This window comes from Saccoglossus kowalevskii, chromosome 10 (genome assembly GCF_978046115.1).
Source record: "Saccoglossus kowalevskii chromosome 10, keSacKowa6.1, whole genome shotgun sequence".
Lineage (NCBI taxonomy): Eukaryota > Metazoa > Hemichordata > Enteropneusta > Harrimaniidae > Saccoglossus > Saccoglossus kowalevskii.
The window spans coordinates 14,259,740-14,281,722 of record NC_140650.1 but is presented as its reverse complement, the minus strand read 5'-3'; the positions used below and the strand labels follow the sequence as shown (position 1 = coordinate 14,281,722).

Below are 21,983 nucleotides of genomic sequence, written 5' to 3'. Positions count from 1 at the left end.
TAATGTTAATTTTTTTTTTAATTTAACAACCAAATGCTATTAACATCTAGTCTCGGTTATTATAACCAACAAAATAATAAAAATTTACAAATAACAATTAAATACATGCAGCCATGCCAGAGTAGCGTGAAAGCTAAGGAAGCTAGTGGAAATGGACAGTGTATTTTACTGAAATTTTATAACTGACATGCATGGCTACAATGTACAAGGAGATACAGTTTTGAAACAAAATTGATCACATCTCGTACAAGTCTATACTAGAAATCAGTATTACCTTTTTTGCTGTTGGTATGACAACCTCCTCGTCTGACTCATCACTGTAAATTAAAGGTAGTATTAGTTTAAGTCATAATAATATTTTTTTTTCAAATTTTTAAAAATAACAGACTATGGGCGATTGCGCCATCAATGGTGGCCTGAAGTTATGGAGGCAATGAGGCACTGAATTTTAGTCAACCAGAGGCAATGGATATCAGAAAAAAAAATGTTCAGTGTCTGATTTCAGTGGTTCAAAATGAGGCTTACATTATGCATCTAGGACTAGAATATATTAGACTGGGGAATTTTTAGTGGTTGCTGTTCAGTATAAAAATTGAACAGGAGAGTTTTTTTGTGTGATACAAAATGCTAAAAGGAAATCAGTTACTTGGGAAACAGATGTTTCAGTTGATCCACCTGTTCCACACTACATCAATCTTGCAACTGCCTCATGCGTATATGCGATGTTATTAGATACTCAGCTGGAGAAGCCATGAGTGAAAACCACCATCTCACTGGCCAATTCAGAATCACTCTGTCACTAGAACATTTGGTATCACTGCTACTTTCTTTAGCACTGTATGAATTAGCACTGGGACCAGGGTACTCTCATGTACCAAATAAAAGTAACGGTACTTTTATTTTTTTTCCCCAAAGAAATTCCACTTGGCATGTTCTTATTTTGGATGGTATGTTTATTTTACGAAATTGGGTCGATAACAAAAAATTTCTTGATTTAAAAAAGAAAGAAAATCATGTCGTTTTCCAATCAATTAGTTTGAAGCATCTATGTGCCAAGTTTCATCAAAATCCAATGAGTGGTTCTTTAGATATCAGTGGAACAGTCATGGAACAGCTAAAAATCAGCTAATTATCATGCAAATTAGGTAATTAATATGCATGGATTTTTACCAAAACCTAAAGAAATCTGCGCATTGGCCCAGAGCATCTATGCACCAAGTTTCATCAAAAATCAATGTATGGTTTTTGAGATATCAGTGGAACAGACACGCACACAGACACACACACAACACACACACACACACACAGAGACAGACACACTAACTGCAAAGACACAGGATTCAAAAAGTAAATTTCACGGAATACGTCACCATTGTACTGAAAGTTTCTCAGCCAGGCCGACTCGGCTAGTGATTGGTTTGCTATTTTATTAGATCTTGCAGCCTGGCAAACAGGGACATTAGAAGTATACTGATAGAAATGCATCATTTGTTTCTAATTACAAGGGACAGTTTTCATATATGCCAGAAAGAGCACTTTGTAGAAGCAAAGAAACAATTCACCAGTCATTTTGGACATTTGCGGGGGTATGTTTATTAGATTTTGAAGATTTGTCTGGGGGTTATGTTTGTTTGGGACATAAGAGAATACATTGTATCCACATAATGCCGCAGAATAGATGGCCACATGTGGCAAAGCTGAAGTTGAAATGAAAGAGTAACCGATAGGTAGCTCACAACATTTCAACAAAGCAGACACCTAGAAGAGGAAAACCGAACTGGCTGAATACATTCAAGATGAGATTCACTATGGAAGCACTGATACCATTATCACAAAGCAGATCACATGACATTGCAATAAAAGATTTACCTAGTAATAAAGTTCTTTTAGTGAAAATCACACTAGATCAGAAATTTACAAGTTCAACTGATGCCAAATATCTGAGAACTTTTATATCATTTGTATATCAAAGATTAAAAAAAAATGTATTTACATTCGTTACTGCTATTCCCATTTGCTACATTTTATGAAGGGATTTTCGGAATACAGCACAAACAATGAAAATCATTTATTTTCAACCAATGAGAGCCAAGTTGTTTACCACCAATAACCAGCCTCTTATCACTTTTTAATCAGTGCTTATCAATCAATTTCTGGTTGTGTGGTATTTTTCGACCAGGAAACGACAACATTTTATAGTTATTCCTCACTTGCTCGTTCATTGAAACACTGATCGCTTGCACAAACACTGATACAGATCATACGACCTAATGTGTGATGTTTGTGTGAATATTAAGTTTAAACTTGATTGGTTTAATAAAGATGACAGGCAGTTAGCCATTTTGGATTTGTTGAAGACTTAAATGCATATATAATTGTCAAATATGAAGTCTGATGTATATGTGTGCTGTTTGAACTTGATTGACCCAAGCATGTATGAGATATGGCTGATGAGATGCACGCCAGGGGTCAATCCACAAGTCTATTTTTTTTCGGAGTTCACCCAAATTTGAAATAAATTGGTCAGGCCATTTTGAGCTCAATCCAAAATATAAAATGATGTGCATCAAGGTCCCATTATCTTAGCCACTTGACACCATTTCAGTACAAGTTCGCCAGATTGACGACGCTTTTCTGTCGCATAATTTTGAATTGCTGATTGCATCTAAATTATTCTAACAACAAACTTTTATTACCGGTATATATTTTTTGGGGTAAACAAAAGAGCACCTAGTATTTTTAATATCTATCTTGGGCTTAAGTTTGATGGCACAGCGTTAATTTTTTGGCAAAATCATATACATTCTACAAAGCTTCATCGGAGCAGCACTGTACACAACACCAGTGTGAAATTTTCGCTAAACCTGTAAAATTATCCCATTAATTTGGGCTCTCATTTTTACTGCACAAAGTGCTGAAACATTGCCCATGGGCGATCTTGTGTAGCGGGCAATCTTTCAGATAAATACAGTAGATAATTTACTTTCGAATTAAGGGTGAGATCAAGCTAAGCCCAAACAGGGTTATTAATAATTTTTTTTTTTAATCAGTTAGGTACCTCTCATCCTCTTCATCGTCCTCCTCCTCTTCATCACTGTCTCCTTCCTCCTCACTTTCTTCTTGACTGTCGCCATCAAAATCACTATCATCACTGTCATCAGAATCAGCATCGGCAAGGCCTGCCAGCAACTATAAAGAAAATGAAATAGTCCCTGTCAACGATTCAGTGTCTTTAGTAGCTTGTGAAGAGGTCAAAATGTTATCCATTTTTAGAACTACCATCCTTTGTTTTAAAACGCATCTGTAACAGGCAATGCGATATATAACGTTTAAGAAATAGTTGATGATATATAAAACTTAGATACAAGTACTCTATAATGATAAATAATAGGGCTAAATCCATTGGTTTAAATTTGAAACTGATGTGTGTTATTATCGTTACAGGAATGCTGATTGATGGATCCATCTCCTTGCCGCCTAATCAAAACATTCAATTTAACTTTCTACAGCAATAACATGCAGATTTCAAAGAGTCCGCTATGCAAATCGGATGATGCAAAGCCGGAGATCAGGTTAACCAAAAAAATAAATAAATTAGGCACAAATTGGCTGACAATATAGCAGTGTTGCAAGCAATATGATACAAATTTGTGGTCACAATAAAAAATACTGTCATTTCCTTTCAATTTCAATTTAAATAAAAATAATAAATAAAGTTTGAATAAAATCTGCGAAGGCATGGCTGTCAGTCTGTCAACAATCAAAACAAAAAAACAAAACCAAACCTGACCCATGCATGTACTATGCCTCCTCATCTTCTACAAATTTTGTACAAAAAATAGACAGACAGACGAATGGAAAGACGGACGGACGAACGGATGGAGAGACAGGTGGACGATATGGAACGAGACAGGTTGAAATTAGATGATAAAAATACTTTTTGTATACATTTAATAACCATTTTTTAACTTTTATAAATTTGTTTGCCTTTTTTTTATGTGTATCACTAATTTTTTTTCAAAACAAAGAAATACCTTTTTAGAATTTTCTTCATCCAAATCACTAGTGGATTCGTCATCGGAATCTTCTTCTTCACTACTGTCTTCGTCACCTTCTGTTGAGGTCTTACTTAAATCTAGTTTGGCAACCTACAATTACAAACATGCATTACAAAAAACAGCAACCAATGGGCGATGAACACTAAAACCAACATTCAATAGGTGGTGAACACTAAAACCAGCATCCAATGAGTGGTGAACACTAAAACCAACATTCAATGGGTGGTGAACACTAAAACCAACATAGTCTACTCACTTTTTTTGATTTTCCTGTCTGTGGTGTGTTAGCTGGTCTTTTTTTGGATTTTTTCAAATCTGGTGACGCATCTTCCATTTCATCATCGTCTGATGACTCTTCCTCTGCTTCTCCTTCTAGATACGAGGAGTCCATAGCTGAGACATCTTCCAATTCTATACAACACACAAGCATTAAATAATTATTGCAAAATTCTGTTGTTGAAATTACATTAAAATCACCAAATACTTTTGCTTAAGAATTGATAAAAATGTGAAAAAAACTCTTAGGGTAGTTAGGAATCTGTTCCATCAAATGACAAAGAGTAAGGAAGCCTCCACCCAAAACAGGTTTCCATGGAAAAATGACTTTGCAAACCCTACACTGGTGTTCATTTCAGGAAATTTCTACATTAACGTGTCCAGAAAGAAAAATGCTTAAATAGCGAGGTTGGAGTAAATATGTTCCGGCCACAGGCAAGTTACAAGCAGTTAAATTACATATATAAATATGCGACTTGACCATACAGTACAGTTCTCGCGAAAGCTTTGGCTTTTGTGGCATCATTGTCGCCTGCGCATGGCTTCATTGTCGCCTCAGCATCGCATCATTGTGGCAGTCATTGAAAATTAAAGCTGTGTTCGCCTCGCTTATTTTGTGGCATCATAGTGGCCTCAGCTATGCAGTCTCATGGCATCAACATGGCATCAGCTTCAAAGTATTGTGACATGAGTATGACCTCATTATTTTCATGCGGAAAGGCAGGAGAGAAAAACACATGTACAGAAGTTTGATATGTAATCGATTTGAAATTCAAGGCGGTAAGGGTAATAAAATAATATGACCAAGAGTAAAATGACATTTTAAAAAGATATCTTGTTTAATTATTTAATGTTGCGAGTATTGGGTACCAAAAACTTTTTGAAGTACATTGCATTCTGCAAGGTGACTTGTGTCATATTGACTGCAAGGAAAATCGTGATAAACTTAAATCACATGATGCAATCGAACAGATTCAGATTCCTCATTTCAGTGGTATTTTTCTGTGTTTCGTTTCGTTTTAGCCGAGTCTGATCCCATGCCCGGACTACTCTACTGTATCTCAGCCCAGTTATTTTTTCTTTTTTTGAACTGAGGTCAAATCCCAGCAGTTTGTCAAAATATACAGATGTTTTTCAGTGAAGCCTGTCACAGCACAAAAAAAACTATATGAATCGATGCCGGAGATTGGATGGTACGACGACCCTTAAATTAGCGTCAAATATGCTTTGTTACAACATCATTGATTAGCTGAGAGTCACCTGATCGGAGCACGACCTGGGTCACAGAACCATTATATTTGTCCGTATTATCAATGGGACTTTGCGAGAGAACCACACCCACATTTTCAACCATTTTTAGCGCGAAAGTTGCCAACAAATGTCGAAAAACTCGTGAATTTTATGGATTTGAATAAAATAAAGCTAGCGATAGGTAAGACTGGTTAATAATATATCCCTCGATGCTCTTCGAATTTTTTTATTTTTATTTCAAGGTGAGAAATGGATAATTGAAGTTCCATCGATTTCAAGGCGACTGTTCTACGCTGTGTTGTAGTTTCGTGAGGTGAAAAAATATATAATAAATAGTACTTGTTTAATTATTTGGTTTTACAGCTAGCAAATTACGGGACATGATCCCCATGAATTACGATAAATAAATGCTGATTGTGTTGAATGACGGACGTCGGGACCGTTTGGAGAAACCAACGGGGATCAATATTCCAAACAAACTATTGGGACACGGTCAGTAGACATTTCAAACAAATGACATTATTAAAGAAAGACGAGATTTTTTCTGATATTTACGAACATACTGTTATACCAAATGCAAAATGCAAAATTGACAAATACACAAAGAGATATTACCGTTAAAATCCTATTATAAACCGCATACCTAATAGTAACCGCACCCCCGATTCCGGCTTCAGTGTTAAAGAGTTCTCAACAAAAATTGAAAACATGAAAAGTACCTATTACAAACCGCACCCCCAATTCAACAAGACCGTGACCGACTTTGTTTCAACGAGCTGGTACATTGTTCCTAATCCTATTCATTTGTTTCGACAACGTGCCTAAAAATATTCACACCTCTTTATTGTTCAGTAGTGTTAGGATGTCAAACACGCAGTGAAACTGCTTTTGTCTTGTGACAACTTTTGTCAATACTCCTTATGAATACGTCCGTGTGTCGTAAGTTTTCGACAATGAGCTGTTCTCACAGAAAAACTGTTAAATTCTTTTTCAATGCTCAGTTTATCTTTCGAAAACAACTAATTTCTTGATTTCAAAAAAAAGTCATGTCGTTTTCCCATGGAAATCAAAGCCAAAAGCTCGCACTACATTATCGGTAAATCACTTCCGGGTTTTGTTCACCATGAAGTCGGTGACCTGTCATTAACATATTTAAATGAACTAAGGTAATTTGAACACGTGGGCACCATCCAGCATTTGGATTGGTTAATTAGCGACTTGACCTACCCGGTCAAGTAATGTCTCGTGTGCATTCAAACTACATGGCGGATATCGCATCGATCGTTTACATGTGACCGAAATAATTTGCTTACGGTAAAACTAAGTTGAATTTTACTTGCATTTGATAACAATTCAACGAATTTAATTTTCGTGCATTGTTATAATCACTACTGAGTAATAATCAACAATTTTAACAGTTATTCACCTGTGAGCCGAAGCATGGCCGGATTGCGTTACCGTACCCACGGTACCGTACTTTTTTAGTGCCGTACCATGATCATTTTCTACTAAGCAATACATTATTAATGTTTGTTTTTATTTGAAACTCCTGTCAGAATATACTTTCCGTTACGAAGAAAATAAAAAAAAATGCATATTACATTAAATATACAAAGTATTTTTTTCTTCATGTGAACAGTTTTTTTGTGACGTGAGGCTTATCACTCTTCCCTGACATCTAAATTGGAGTTACGCTTATATTCAAAAGATTGTACGGTGTATTGTTTGTTTTGTGCGAGTGGTGTGGGAAAAAATGACCACGCCCATTGAGTGATTGCAATATGTCCCTAATATAAACCGCACCCCGAACTTTAGCTGTTGATCCCAATTTTTTATTTGATACATTGTAATATAAACCGCGGTTTATAATAGGATTTTAACGGTAGGTTTTATTTTAGCCTTCGAAATATTTTCTTTCACTCAGTCCATGCGTGGGACTTCTATTTAGCTTCATGGTCCTTCGGCTTGTCTTCTCCTTGGGGGAAATAACAATAATTATACAAATCGTAAACTCAACACAGTCAGGAAAAGAAACCCAGACAACCATGTCATACTTCTGTTGAAATACATTTTGTAGCAGTGCGTCGCGTCAGAATATTGTTTAAAATAAAATAGTCAATCCCAGCCAAATCTAGGTCAAAGGGTCAGATTGCGTGCATATAATTATAGATAGTTAAAACAAAAAGTATTTGAACTTTGGACGGTTGTTCAACATCTATGCACGGTTACTAAACTAGTAGCCGTGATCTATGAAAACCAGAAAATTGTTAGTAGTCCGAATTTTTGCAGTCGAAAATAAACAGAAATTCAACAAGTCATTGTCAATGACACGTCCCCGTTCCATTCATATTTGAGTGACATATACATTCAAAGCAGATCATGACCGAAATGCACCTGCATATGTACAACACATTGTACTAAATCTGAACAAAATCCATCCATGCACGACTGAGATCCGGTTCCGGAATTGTGAAAATACGTGATTTTGATGCATTTTCGGCCTTAAAATGGCCATCATTCAGCTATTGTTAAGCGGATCATGAAACAAATACACATATCTATTTGTGACATGATGTACCTTGTGTGTGTGAAGTTTGAACTTGATCAATCCAGACATGTCTTAGATACGGATCCAGAACTGAATTCTTTAAAACAAAATGGCCGCCAGTCAGCCATTTCAAACCCGATCCAAAAAAAAAAGTGACGTGCATCAAGGTCCTATTATGTTTAATGTATGTACCAAATTTGAACAAAATCTGTCCATGCATAACTGAGATCCGGGTCCGGAATGGTGAAAATGTGCGATTTTGATGCATTTGCGGCCTTAAAATGGCCGCTATTCGGCTATCGTTAATCGGATCATGAAAAAAATGCATGTGCATATGTCCCATATAATGTGTGATGTATGAGTGAAGTTTGAACTTAATCAGTCCATGCATGTTCAAGATACAGGTGATCACGGACGCACGCATGGACGCACACAGGGCAAAACATAAGTCCCCGTTTTCGGACTACGTCAGAACGGGGACTAACAAGCGGTCGCAAAAGCGAGCGAGAGGTTGGGCGAAATGAGTTCTGTACTTCTTTGTTTGATGAAGCGATGCTGATGCCACATTGTCGGCATAATGAGGCCACAATGAAGCGACGCGATAACCGCCTTACTTTTTAATGTCGCGACATTGATGCGATGCTGAAGCCATAACAATTCCATAATGATGTGACGCTGAAGCGAAGGTAAAGCTGAAGTGAAGCCAAAGCTTTCGCGAGAACTGTACTGTACCTTTATGATAAGAAAAAACAAAAGAACTAAATATAATAGTCCACCAGAGGGCAGCGTACACTCATGCCACATATTTCATTGGGCATAAAAGTAGTGGGAAGACTTACCTAGTACATGTGTGCCAGCCAAGTAAACTGGACCTGATCCTTTAATAAGTTTAAAAGTAGCTGGAGCTCGGAATGTAAGGTTCATAGAGCACTTTGTGATGGAAAAAAAAAGAAAGAATTTTAAAACTAAAAGATCCTTGTGATTGTCAGCAATATTACATTGAAACTCATTCACGTGATGACAAATTTAAAATTAATTAAACACTTATTAAATTAAAATCATCACTATTGTGTTATCAAACAAAATTTAAAAAAAAAATTATTTGCCATAGAAACCAAATTATGCTCAGAAATCACCATTTTCATGTATGTTTGGTACATTTATTGTATACAATTCAGTTCAGTCATCATATTGTTCATGTATGAAAACCACACAATTTTAATTGCCAGGGTAACAAGACATACTTACCGCATCATTTTTCCCAAGTTCAAGAGATAAAATAGGTTGTTTGACAGAGTTTCCTTCAAATGTGTTTGTCGTTACTTCAACTATATTTCTCCCACCTGCAGTGGCTTTAGCTCCAAGAACCGCCTAGAAGACAATGACAGACAGAGAATTGAATGTGCTCCGGTATGGTGAATAAATTATTAAGACAACTTAAAGATTTTGAATTATACCTTCAACAATTAGTTGTTGACGTAAAATCTTACAATATCAAATCAAGAAACTATGACATTATCACGTCAGAGGCATCTTCATCTTATGTGAATTAACTTGTCTTGAAGTAATTGTTATGTAAATTATACTATTAGTATTTTGAATAAATTTGGTAACATAATCAATTTATTTATATTAGAGATATTTTATGATGCTGAAAAAGGTAATTACCTGTTTGAGTTCCAATATGTGCTCAAGCCCATCATCACCACTACCCCGTTCCGGTGACCATTTTGAAACTGTTTGTGATTTACTGAGTTCAGCGCCTGAAACAAATATTTAGCAATGAATTATTGTCTGGAGGGGGAACATGTACAATTGAATCAGAGAAATGGGAGAAAGAGTTAAAGTTGGGGTTAGGGTACAAAAAGAACTGTTTTTGTTCTTTACATATGTCAATCAAAGAAAGCTTAGAAAGAACTCCCATGTGCTGATAGTATTGGAGACACATTAAATATAATTCGAAATTACTTAGCTGAAAACTAATTATGCAAATCAGAAAATTAATATGACCAGATTTGAGTGTAAAACTAATGAGGTCTGTGCAATGTAACAGAAAATCTATGTTTCCAAATTTAATTGAAATGTGATTAGAACCAAAAAATTATGAATTATTATGCTTATTAGGGAATTAATATGAACAGATTTTTACCCCAAACTAATTAGGTTTGTACATTGTCCTAGAGCATCTTTGTACTAAGTTTCATTGAAATGGAATAATTAGTAGAAACGGAATAATTAGTACTTTAGATATCAGTGTGAAAGCTTAAAATTGGTTAATTATGCAAATTAGGTAATTAATATGTACAGATTTTAACCCACAATTATCCAGGTCTGTCTATTGTCCTACAGCATCCATGTACATTCATTGATATGTGATGTTTAGTACCTGAGATATCAGTGTGAAAGTTGGTTAATTATGCAAATTAGGTGATTAATATGCACAAATATTTGCCCTAAAACTAATCAGGTCTCTGCATAGTCCTAAGGATCTATGTACCAAGTTTCATTAAAATGCGATGATTAGTACTTGAGATACCCGTGGAAGAGCTGAAAATTAGGCGAGGGTTCTTCGAACCTGCCTATTCACATAGTTCATACCCACCATAGACTCCGGGTCAGTCAAAATGACTATTTTGAACTGTAGGCATTAATCAGCGATTCTGCCGGTTTATTACGTGGAACGTAGTGACGTCCTCAGTTTTCTTACGCAGACTGTAATTGGTCAATAATATAGCGCGCGGAAACATCAATGATGTCGGCCTACTTTTGTGCAATACAATGAATCCTGCACGCGCAAACATTATTTGTGTACAGCAGCCATGAGTTTGTTTGATTTTGGGTTTAGTCAAATTAAAAAATCTAAAGGGAGTGATGACGATGAGACAGAAGAAGTTCCGTCTAAAAAACAGAAGTACAATGTGACATCAAGTCATAGTGAACCAGAGAAACTCGCGAACTTGACGAAGGACAAGAAATATGATCGTGAGAAACGTGTTCGGACTTTCAAGTCACATTGGACAACTGAATTTCCTTGGGTACGCTGCGATGAAGTTACGGATACTATGTTCTGTGAATATTGCCGAAACTATCCGCTGTCATCTGATAAGTCAAGTGCCTTAGTGAAAGGAACGACTAATTTGAAACTCGATCCGCTACGATCTCACGATGTCACCAACGAACACTTATCCTGACAGTTCTTGAGAGATAAAGATGGCCGAGCAGCAACGCAAGTGTCACAGGAAAATGTATTTGAAACTCGTATCGTCAAATCCTTCATGCGAATGGGTAAAGAAAACCAAGACCGAATGAGATATTTATTCAACACCGCATATGCGGTCGCCAAAGCAGGAAAGCCTTTTTCTGACATCGAATTTATTTGTGGTATTCAAAAGAAAAATGGATTAAAGCTCGGAGAAAATTATGTTAATAGTCATGGCTGTACGGAATTTATGGAACACATTGCTTCAACATTAAGAAAGGATATTTCCAAAGAAATCAAGACAGTGAATTTTATCAGTGTTCTTGGCGACGGTAGTACCGACAAATCAATTATTGAACAGGAAATTACCTATGTACGCTATGTTGGGCCACGTACCAAGTTACCTGTCACCCGCGAGGTTGCAATTACATCAGTAGAAAATGCCACATCACAGGGGGTTTTTGATGCCTTGACGAATGGATTATCAAGTGTTGATTTAAATTTGGACGATCTTAACCCTGATAGGGAGAAAAAAACCATCTCTTATATCATCAAACTTTGATGGTGCCTCCGTGAATATGGGAAAGAAGACGGGTGTCGTCACGAAAATAAAAGACATTGTCCCGTCATCTATTGGTATTCATTGTGTGGCGCACAAGTTAGAATTGGCGATTTTGGACGCTTGTAAAATTGTGAAACAAATATCAGACTTCGAGGCTACGTTAAAGGGGATATTTCATTTTTACCACTATTCTCCGAAACGTCGACGTGAACTTAAGGAGATTGCCAATATATTTGAGACTGACTTAGCACATTTCTCGTCAGTCAAACAGGTTCACTGGTTGGCAAGCAAAGAACGCGCAGTGAAGTCATTAGCGGTAAATATTGTAACAGTTGTAAAACACTTAGAACACAATTATACTGCTGGTTTTGATTTTTGTCAGTATTTTTGATATTGTATTTGTTTTTTGAGATCAAAATGTGAAAAAATATATATTTATGATTTTGAATGAATTTTGACCTCGTGATTGTGAATCCAAGATGGCGTCACCCACGTAAGATCCAGCGAGCGTGAACTTCCCACTCGGATCGCATATCGTGCTCAGATTCGGATGTATTAAGTGAAGCATAATTGAAAATAATATATTTATCAAGAAATCGGGAATTCTAATCAAGAAACGTGTGGAAATTGGAGTGACACTTGTGTTATTTCTTGGAAGAAAAGCCTCAATTTTATGTGGTATAACAATAGCAACAATTCGTAATTCAGACCTCTGTTGTCTCGAATTGTTCACAATTGTGTTGAACAGACAACATCGATAATTAAAAAAAATACATAAAGATGGATAATTTCAGCTCGAACATAGTAGCGTAAGTATCGTGACTCGTAACAGTTTTTGTACTTAACCGGAAAACAACAGAAACGGAAGACAAGCAATGAGAATAATCAACCCCATGTTTAATTTACCGGGACTGAACAGGGTTTTATAAAGTTGCTGATTGCTGGGCCAAGCAAAGAAACAGAAAACTCAGTCTTTCTGCGGGACATTTGCAATACTAAACATGCAGTGCAATAATTGTATACAGATTGTACATAAAATAAATAGAAAAAAAGAAAAAAAAATGGTTTTGTTTTATTCCCCCATATGACAAACAATATGTTAATTTATGCTAATTATATGCTAATTATTATGCAAATTAGCCGCGACTCAATGAAAAATTTCTGGGGAGAACACTGTACAGTAGTCAAGGCATATTTCAGTGAATCGGAAAGAGAGATAATAATTAATGATTGGTTAAACGTGAAGTTTTATTGCAAAACACACAGGACACAGACGTTTTTATATGTATACTCAATAATCCTACAGAGTGCAAATGATGTTATTAGTGCACCAGTTAAGAAATTATTGGAATATATGTTAACAGTATCACCTAGTACTAGTGCTTGTGAGAGAGGTTTTTCTAAAGTGAATGTTATAAAAACTGAACTCAGAACTAGACTAAATCATAACAATTTTCAGAACCAATTATTTGTTATGTCAGATTTAGCTGACTATACCGGTAATCCTGACCCAGCAATTGTTGAATGGTTGTTATCTTCATCAACTTCAAGGCATATATCAGGACATAAGTTACCTCAACCTAAAACTGATGAACATGCTCCATTACCTGAGATTGTATCAGAAAAGTAACTTACTCATGTACATGTATATGTAGTATTGAAAATGAAATACAATGTATGCTGTTAGAAAATAAAAAAATAATGTTAAAACATCATTTCAGGACCAGTGAAATTATTACACGGACTAGTGACAATTTTTTTATCACTAGTCCTGGACCAGTGGAAAAATTCCATATTCTTCAACCCCTGTACCTCTGTGTCAAAACTCCATGCCCAGGGACACCAACTGCACGTTGGGTCGAGGTGGGACTTGTCGATTTACCAATGAGCCCAACTGGTGAAGTAAATCCTGTGTTAGCCTGACACGTTTGGCTATTACCCCTTGCCCGGGTTATTGGTAACCGGAAGTCTGGGTACGGATCGAGGTGTACCGATATCTGGTGAAGCAGCAGCACTACCTGTTTCATCACTCTGGTGAACACGTAGGGCGCTGTGCCTAACCCGAACGGGGAGGCACCCGAGATTCGAATACTTGGCCCAGCTGGGCGATTCGAAGGAGATGGCAACTCGCTGGGTGCATCGGTACGTGAAGGTAGGCCCCGCTTAAGTCTAGCGGGGCTAGCCAGTCAAAACGGTGGATGGAGAGAAGAACCCTGAATGGTGTCTCCATGTGGAACCGATCGAGGAGCACGTACTGATTCAGTCTGCCTAGGTCCAGAACTGGATGCCCGCCACTTGTAGATTTGGTACTACGAACACATTTGGGTAGAAGCCTGGCCTTAGCTCCGGCTGATGTACCCTGTATATTGCGTCTTTCCCCAGCAAACTGCTACTTCCTGTCTGATTGCTTCCGCCTTGTGGGAGTCCCCTGGCAGTGCCCAACAGGGGAGACACTGACGGGGGGAAAAGGAGATTTCAGCGGTATCCCGTAAACTGATGTTACCACCTGGAAAGGTCCAGGGATCGGTCACCCGTTGTCTTCAAACCGGACTACACCGGCGCAATCTGTAATGACAGGGATATGTGGCCATGTGTTTGGCAGTTGCAAGGGGGGTGTGTGTGCTTCCTTCCCCCATGAGGTGAGTCCCCAAGGCCTGAAGTAGTCACTAAGTTGTGACCTGGCCATTCACCGAACACGTGACCCCCCCCCCCCGTTGCAGAGGTGAGCGTCAAACATGCCTCCCCTGCTGCCGGGTAGACGTCCGCCCAGGAAGGGTGGGGAGCCACCACCTGGCTCTTACCTCCCTGGGGGCGCGCCACTACCCTCCCCTCCCATGGAAGGGTATAAGCGCTTGCCTCCTGGCTGACTCTGGCTAGCGGACAACGCCCTAGGTCATTGTGTTTTCTGTGCTTGGGGTGCCCTCCGATTGCCCATGGTAGGACCAACTGGCTAGCGGATTCAAACTGAACCCTCCGGTTCATTGCACTCCGAAGCTCCGAGACTGTACCCACCATTCCCTGAACAAAGAGGGTGGAGGGAGTCCAGTCTGCGTCACTGAGGCGGGGACGTACCCCGGCTCAGCTTGTCGACGAAAACACGTGCGTCTAAGGCCGCGTCTCGTAGCACAGTAGTGGCCCTGGCCAAGAGAGCCAGGCGACACTAGGGGGTGTCGCATGTAGATGTGCGGTGGCCCACCAGTAAAAATGTCGCCTGGTCTAGGAGGCTGGTGCGTTCTGCTCCCAAGGTCTCCAGAGTGCTGGTCACGCATAATGTGCTCAAGCAACTCTGCCCTCAGGGCTAGATGGGTCGTCTTCAATTGGAAAGGACACCCATGGAACGCGGCTATCCCCCTTTGCTCGGTTTGCCAAATTCGTGGTACCAGGGTCTGGGGAAGGAGCCTTGGAATCCGGTTGGGGGCGTTTTGGTCTCATCCCACGCTATGGGGTCTGATCCCGAAACCCCACCGACCGGGTAGCGTTTGGTCCAGTGGGAAGTGTTGCCTTATGTTATCCCCACTCGGGGGCCTTAAGCATTACCTCCTCCACGGCTGACCAACGCCGCCCATCAACACCGTTTGCATGCTCTGCGCCCCACTCCGCACTCAGGCGGACAGGGAGAGACTTGCCGACGGGGTTGCTTTGGATCCTGACGCCCGTGATCCCATAAGCGTTGAAGTAACCTTAGGTGGTTGCTTGTGGATCAAGGGTGGGGGTATATACATCGTATCACTGGGATCGATGATACTCCACCTCACCCCAAAAGCGTGGCTCACAGAGTCATACAGATGGATGACTCTGAGGGAACACCCGGAGTACCAGCTGTATCTGACGCGAGCGAACTGCATCTCCTTTCACTTTAACATGTGAGAGGGAGCGTGTTCGACTGTGCGTCTCATGACAGGGTCGGTTCCCTCTGGGGACGCCCGTGGGTCGGTAAGAAAGGAGTCAAAACCCACAGCGGGGACCGGACACAAGGAAAAACTCGTTACCATTGTACCGTTACCGCGTGACGAACCCTAGCTGGCTGAAAGTAGGGGAGGTCAACGTGTGCCCTGCCCTGAAAGCCCTGCCCCGAGATCGGAGACTTGGCTGCCAGCACCCCGTTGGCATTCAGTGCCCGAGGATCCCGAGAAGGACCGGGGCAATTAGCCTGGGCCTCTGCCACGCCCCAAAATAGTGGGAGAGCCGTCCCTGGGAACGGGGGTTCCCCGGAAGAGACGTGTTTGAATGCAAACATGCTTTCGTGTCTCTTCCTGCTTGCCCACCGAGGGGACACAGTGAGACAGCTCGCTCCGACTGCGTCTGATCTACCCGGCCTGCCAGGGACGCAATTGCCCCGACAGTCCTTCGACCAAAGCCCTCAACTCGGAGGCAAACTCGGCGCCGTGCGAGGAAGGGTCCACGAAGAGACCCGCAACAGGCCCCATAGGAGGAAAGCCTCCAGGGGCACAGCCTCGCTGCAGCCGGTAAAATCGGGTAAAAACACCGCCTGAATATCGGTACCTCCGCCGTCGGGCCTCTTACTTGACGTCCCGTTACCTGAGGTACCGGTAGCCGAGCATGAGGACTTTCCACTCATGCAAAACATGCAACTCACTTTAACCGATTTGTTTACTGGACGCGCGACCTTGCTGTGACGCGGTCAGTGTCAGCGATTTTGATGGCTCTGAAAGAAAATCTCAGGCCTCAGAACTCCAGTGAAAAAAACACGCTTTCACGCAAAAAAACCCAAAACCCACACGTAGCCACGACAAAGTATCTCGGATGCGGGTTCTATGCTGGTAAATTCTGAATATAACCACTGTACAGTCGGCTCGAAAGACGAGGAGACCGGAAGAAAAAGGCAGCGAGCCTTGGAGCTGTCATTACATCGATATATTGCTAAATACATTAAAAATATTGACGACATGCATGAGGGAGACGAATTACAGTTGTAAAAGGTGCCGCCATGAAATCAACATGTGACTACGTAGTGGCACCGGATTTTGAATTCTTTGCTGTGAAAAATACTACACACAAAGGGGAAAACGACACGAGGGTAAAAAAAGACAAGGAAAACTTATCCTACCAGCTACCATGTCGGATGCCGAGCAGCGGCAACAACCCAAGCTATAAATCCGGACAGGAAAAAAAAGCAGGCGATCCAGCAGAGCTCGCTAGATTTCATCTCCACTCGAGGCGGAGAGAAATTAAGAGTGATGGACGGCTGCCTATGGCGTTGCCATGTGGCCTCGGTCACGTGGGTTTGTGACGTAAGGGGTAAAAGAATCTTGAGGTCATGGGGCTTCCCCTGACCTAGATTCTATCTCTCTGTCACCGGCAGAATCGCTGATTAATGCCTACAGTTCAAAATAGTCATTTTGACTGACCCGGAGTCTATAGTGGGTAATTGAACGTAGTGAATTTAACTAATTATGCAAATTAGGTGATTAATATGCACAAATATTTATCAGAAACAATCAATCTCTGCATAGTCATTGAGTATGTACATGTAAGTACCAAGTTTCATTGAAATGTAATGCTCACTACTTATATCAAATGCTGAAAATTAATTAATTATGCAAATTAGGTAATTAATATGTACTGATATTACCATAAAAACTATCAGGTCTGTGCAGTGTCATATGACATCTATGTACCAAGTTTCATTGAAATGTGATGATTAGTACTTGAGATATCAGTGGAAAAACCGAAAATTTACTAAGCATTATGCAAATTAGGTGATTAATATGCACAAATATTTATCGGAAACAATCAATCTCTGCATAATCCTTGAGTATGCAAGTACCAAGTTTCATTGAAATGTAATGCTCACTACTTATATCAAATGCTGAAAATTAATTATGCAAATTAGGCAATTAATATGTACTGATATTACCATAAAAACTATCAGGTCTGTGCAGTGTCATATGACATCTATGTACCACGTTTCATTGAAATGTGATGATTAGTACTTGTATCAAATGCTGAAAATTAATTAATTATGCAAATTAGGTAATTAATATGTACTGATATTACCATAAAAACTATCAGGTCTGTGCAGTGTCATATGACATCTATGTACCAAGTTTCATTGAAATGTGATGATTAGTACTCAAGATATCAGTGGAAAAACCAAAAATTGACTAATCATTATGCAAATTAGGTAATTAGTATCCACGGATTATTACCAAAAACTAATCAAAACCTAGCATTAGTTCAGAGCATGTATGTACAAAGTTTCATCAAAATCCAATGAGTGGTTGTTTAGATACATGTATCAGTGGAACAATCATGGAACAGCTAAAAATCAGCTAATTATCATGCAAATTAGGTAATTAATATGCATGGATTTTTACCAAAACCTAATCAAATCTGCGCATTGGCCCAGAGCATCTATGCACCAAGTTTCATCAAAAACCGATGTATGGTTCTTGAGATAGCAGTGGAACAGTCGGACACACATACACACATACATACATACACACATACACACACACAGACACACCAACTGAAAGACATTATGTGCTTCGCACATGGGAGTCAAAAACAGGTTGTTTAGGAAAGTGACACCTAAAGACAAAGGGTAGATAAAAGATGGATTGCCCATAGAAAATGTATACAGACATAAGTTGCTCAACTGGGTGCTTTTTCTCAAAGTGTAATGAATACAGCTTGACTAACACAAGACGCTTCACCTCCACCTCTGCCATGAGTCGATGCATATAAAACTCAGAAAGTTGGACCAGCATCTGAGTTTAGTTTTATTCATTATTTCAACAGCTCTAAAAAAACAACTCATGGATTTACAAGCATGCCAAATGTTCATGTGCATGATAAAGTCATAATTTTGATTGATTTACACTCACAGTACCAATAATTCTCAACCCTTGCGTTTCAAACATGTCAAACATATACATGTACAACGGAAAATAAAATACAATTGAGAGTCCAAACAAAATAATTTCAATATTTGAGCAGTGTTCTCCTCAGACTCTAAGCCAAGCATCGCGGCTAATTTACATAACAATACATCTTATTTGCATAATTTTGTTTGCATAATAATTAGCTTCCCCAACAAACATTTTAACTGAAATAAAGAACTGATACATATCTCATATATTTTTTATCATTTACATTCATTGTGTTTTATGTGTGCATCAAGTCAAATAAAGTTTGAAATAGAACAGGAAAGAAATGGAAATACTTATAGCCAGTCAGTAAATATATTGTTTATCCGTGGAGGTAACTGGTTCATCATTATTTTGTGTACAAGTACAGTCAGTTTTAGTGCCAATGTTACTGTCAGTTCATACGACACGAGGGGGGGGGGGATTTGTTTGTTAAATTTGTAAAATCTGTATGAAGAAATTAATAAATCAATAATACCCCCCCCCCCCCCCCCCCCCGGTAACATTTTTTTCTACAACGGCATTTCAAAACTAAAGTCAGCGATTTTTCATTGATCTATCTATTATTTGTGTAACGCTACGATCACCGTAACATTGTCAGCTGGCGGCATTGCGTTGAACGGGTATTCACCGCTGCTGTTGCAATCATCGGTCCCTGACTTTTTTGTTTAAAAATACACAAACTTAGAATGTTTGCTTAATTAAAACGATTCATTGATGATTAACTAAGAAATTACAACGAAATGTTGTTTTTAAACATCGCGGAAAAACATGCACTCTGCGCCGCCATCTTTGTTACCTCAGTCAAAATCTCCGCTGTAACCCAGCATGCATCGGTTGTGATGTAACTACATGCGTTACGTCGCCTTAGGGTGGCGTTCCTCGGTAATGACGCACTATGAATGAGGTATTTCTAGAGGTCAAGGTTCGTTTTTTCCTTGTCCGTCTCGTCTGCAGTTGAATAATTTTTACTTCGATTTATTTACAGTTTTTTTTCCCCCGATGCGACTTAATTTCACTTGTTTTTTTAATTCTTGGTAATTAGTGTCACTGGCAATGAAGTAGTAAAAACGCAATTAATCGCAGTGCAGCAACTCGGGATAGACCATCCCGACGCAATGGGCAAATTATTACTACCCTAGTATTTTGGGTTTGCCTGCTCCGCACCCTTGATAGACTTGGTAACTTCTTGTAGACTTCCGTTTTTATCACTGTTTTTGTAAGGCTAACTATGTACAAAGGCGAGATTACCTTTCGATCAATACATGTTATTGTTTTAAAGATGTGCTAGACGAGGCTGACACTTGTAAACAATACAACGTGAATAAGCATCGCGGGCAGGATTTCAAGGATCGCGGGCGAAACAAAAGCAACGCGGCTGTTTGTCTAAGCGACGCGGGCCTGGGGAGAACACTGTTTGAGGGTTGAAGGGAAGCACATCAAAAGAACGAATGTTCCCAAGAGAAGCTGTTGAATCAAGACAATAGATGCAGATAAGTGCAACTCAAATTTTATACAAGATACATTCCATATGATAGAACAGATCCTTGCAGCGATATGACACTATACAGTTGATGAGCAAATACGTTTGCTGTTGCTCTCATGGTCATCTCAGACAACTAATAAACAGAATGGCAATGCAGGTATTTCTTTTGATCTGACCATAGACCTTAGAAAGAGAGGGATGAGCAACTTGATTATAAAAAAAAAGGATTTCACAACTACAGTTATAAACAAATGACCAAGCCAAGGAAGCCGTATGACTTCACTCACAATCAATCGGCCGCGCAGTTTGCAACACATCTGTCAGTGCTTGTGCTCATTACATCGAATTTTTACTAGATTTCAATACAAGATCCATTTGTTTGTACTGGTTATTAGGTGACACTTAATATATGTAGAGTTACAATTCGTTTTTTTCATCAGTATAAATTAACTATTTGGCTGATTTTATGTGCGGTGACAAAAGACAGTATGCCGTCGCATATACCTCCGCTGCGTGTCTGTTGATACTTCGTCTGTACTGTCCTTGTGTCTCCTTAGAGGTACAGTGCTCATTCCGCCCAACCTCCCGCTTTTATCGCTTTTTTTCCCTGACCGCTTATCGATTAATTTCCGACCGCTCGCTGCTTTCCGACCGGAAACCGACCGCTTTTTTTACGCTCGCTCGCGTTTGCTTTTGTTCGCTCGCTCACTCGCTTTTGTTCACTCGCTCCTGCTATGGCTGGCTTCAGAAACATCGTTCGCTTGCCAACCGACCACTGGAGTAACAATGATCGTACATTGTATGTATAAACTTAAGTTTTTATTCGTAATAAATTTAGGTTTTAATGACGATTCAAAACACAACGCCTATTGCTTCTCTGTTTTGGAACAAAGACTCCTTCAAATCACTTGACACATTGTAACGTTTGCTACGCAAGTCGAACTGTGACCTGTATTTACAAATTTACGTCCTTGTGTGTGTAGTTCAAGCAGCTATATAACTGGTCAATCGAGATATGTATTGAGTACAAGTATTTGTGTGTTGTGTGTGTTTCTGTGTGTGATTTTGACTAAATTTATTCCGAACGGCGCTCAAAATAATTTGACACTTTGTTATTTGCGAACGCAACTCACACTATGACCCTTACTCAATTTGCATAAGTAATACGAATGCTGTAGTTCAGAAAATATATTGGTTAACTTTTGCTCGTGTCTGGGTGCGCAAAACAAAACTGCACATATAATTATCGCATAGCTGAATTTCTGCAAATCAATTGGACTTAAACTACTAGTATAATGACTGTGACGATTAATCGCTTGTCAGAGTACAATTTCATCCAGCTCCTTTCAGTCACGATTCAAGACAAATAAAAGGCACAAATATAGATAATATAGCAAATTATTTTTTTCTGTAATATTCGTGTGTAATCAGTAATTATGAAAAAAAAATTATGGGTACATATGGAAATACATTTCGTTATGAATTATTCTTAATATCAATTTCTAAATTATTTTGTCAAAATCAGTTTTTTTTCCAGGTTTTTTCCCCCAAAACGAAAGAATTTCATAATGTCGGGAATGAGAAGTTTTATTATTATTTTTATTTATTGGGAACGGAAAGTCTTTATCGTAGTGCTTCGCCTCGGTTGACAATGAGCTCTTCGGGTCGCTAAAACTGTATGTCCACCTCTGTTGGGATGAACATTTGTATAAT

General features: G+C 39.1%; 1 protein-coding gene across 1 annotated transcript in view; it reads right to left on the bottom strand.

Moving 5' to 3' along the window:
- Positions 1-21,983, bottom strand: part of LOC100370815 (nucleoplasmin-like protein ANO39) — a 31,062-nt gene that overhangs the window by 7,016 nt on the left and 2,063 nt on the right. Inside the window, exons 2-8 of the mRNA XM_002737082.4 lie at positions 9,802-9,896; positions 9,382-9,504; positions 8,973-9,063; positions 4,315-4,469; positions 4,035-4,148; positions 3,059-3,189; positions 275-317 (exon numbers count right to left, since the gene is read on the bottom strand). Coding sequence (XP_002737128.2) covers positions 275-317; positions 3,059-3,189; positions 4,035-4,148; positions 4,315-4,469; positions 8,973-9,063; positions 9,382-9,504; positions 9,802-9,896 — 752 coding nt within the window. The remainder of the gene's footprint in view (positions 1-274; positions 318-3,058; positions 3,190-4,034; positions 4,149-4,314; positions 4,470-8,972; positions 9,064-9,381; positions 9,505-9,801; positions 9,897-21,983) is intronic.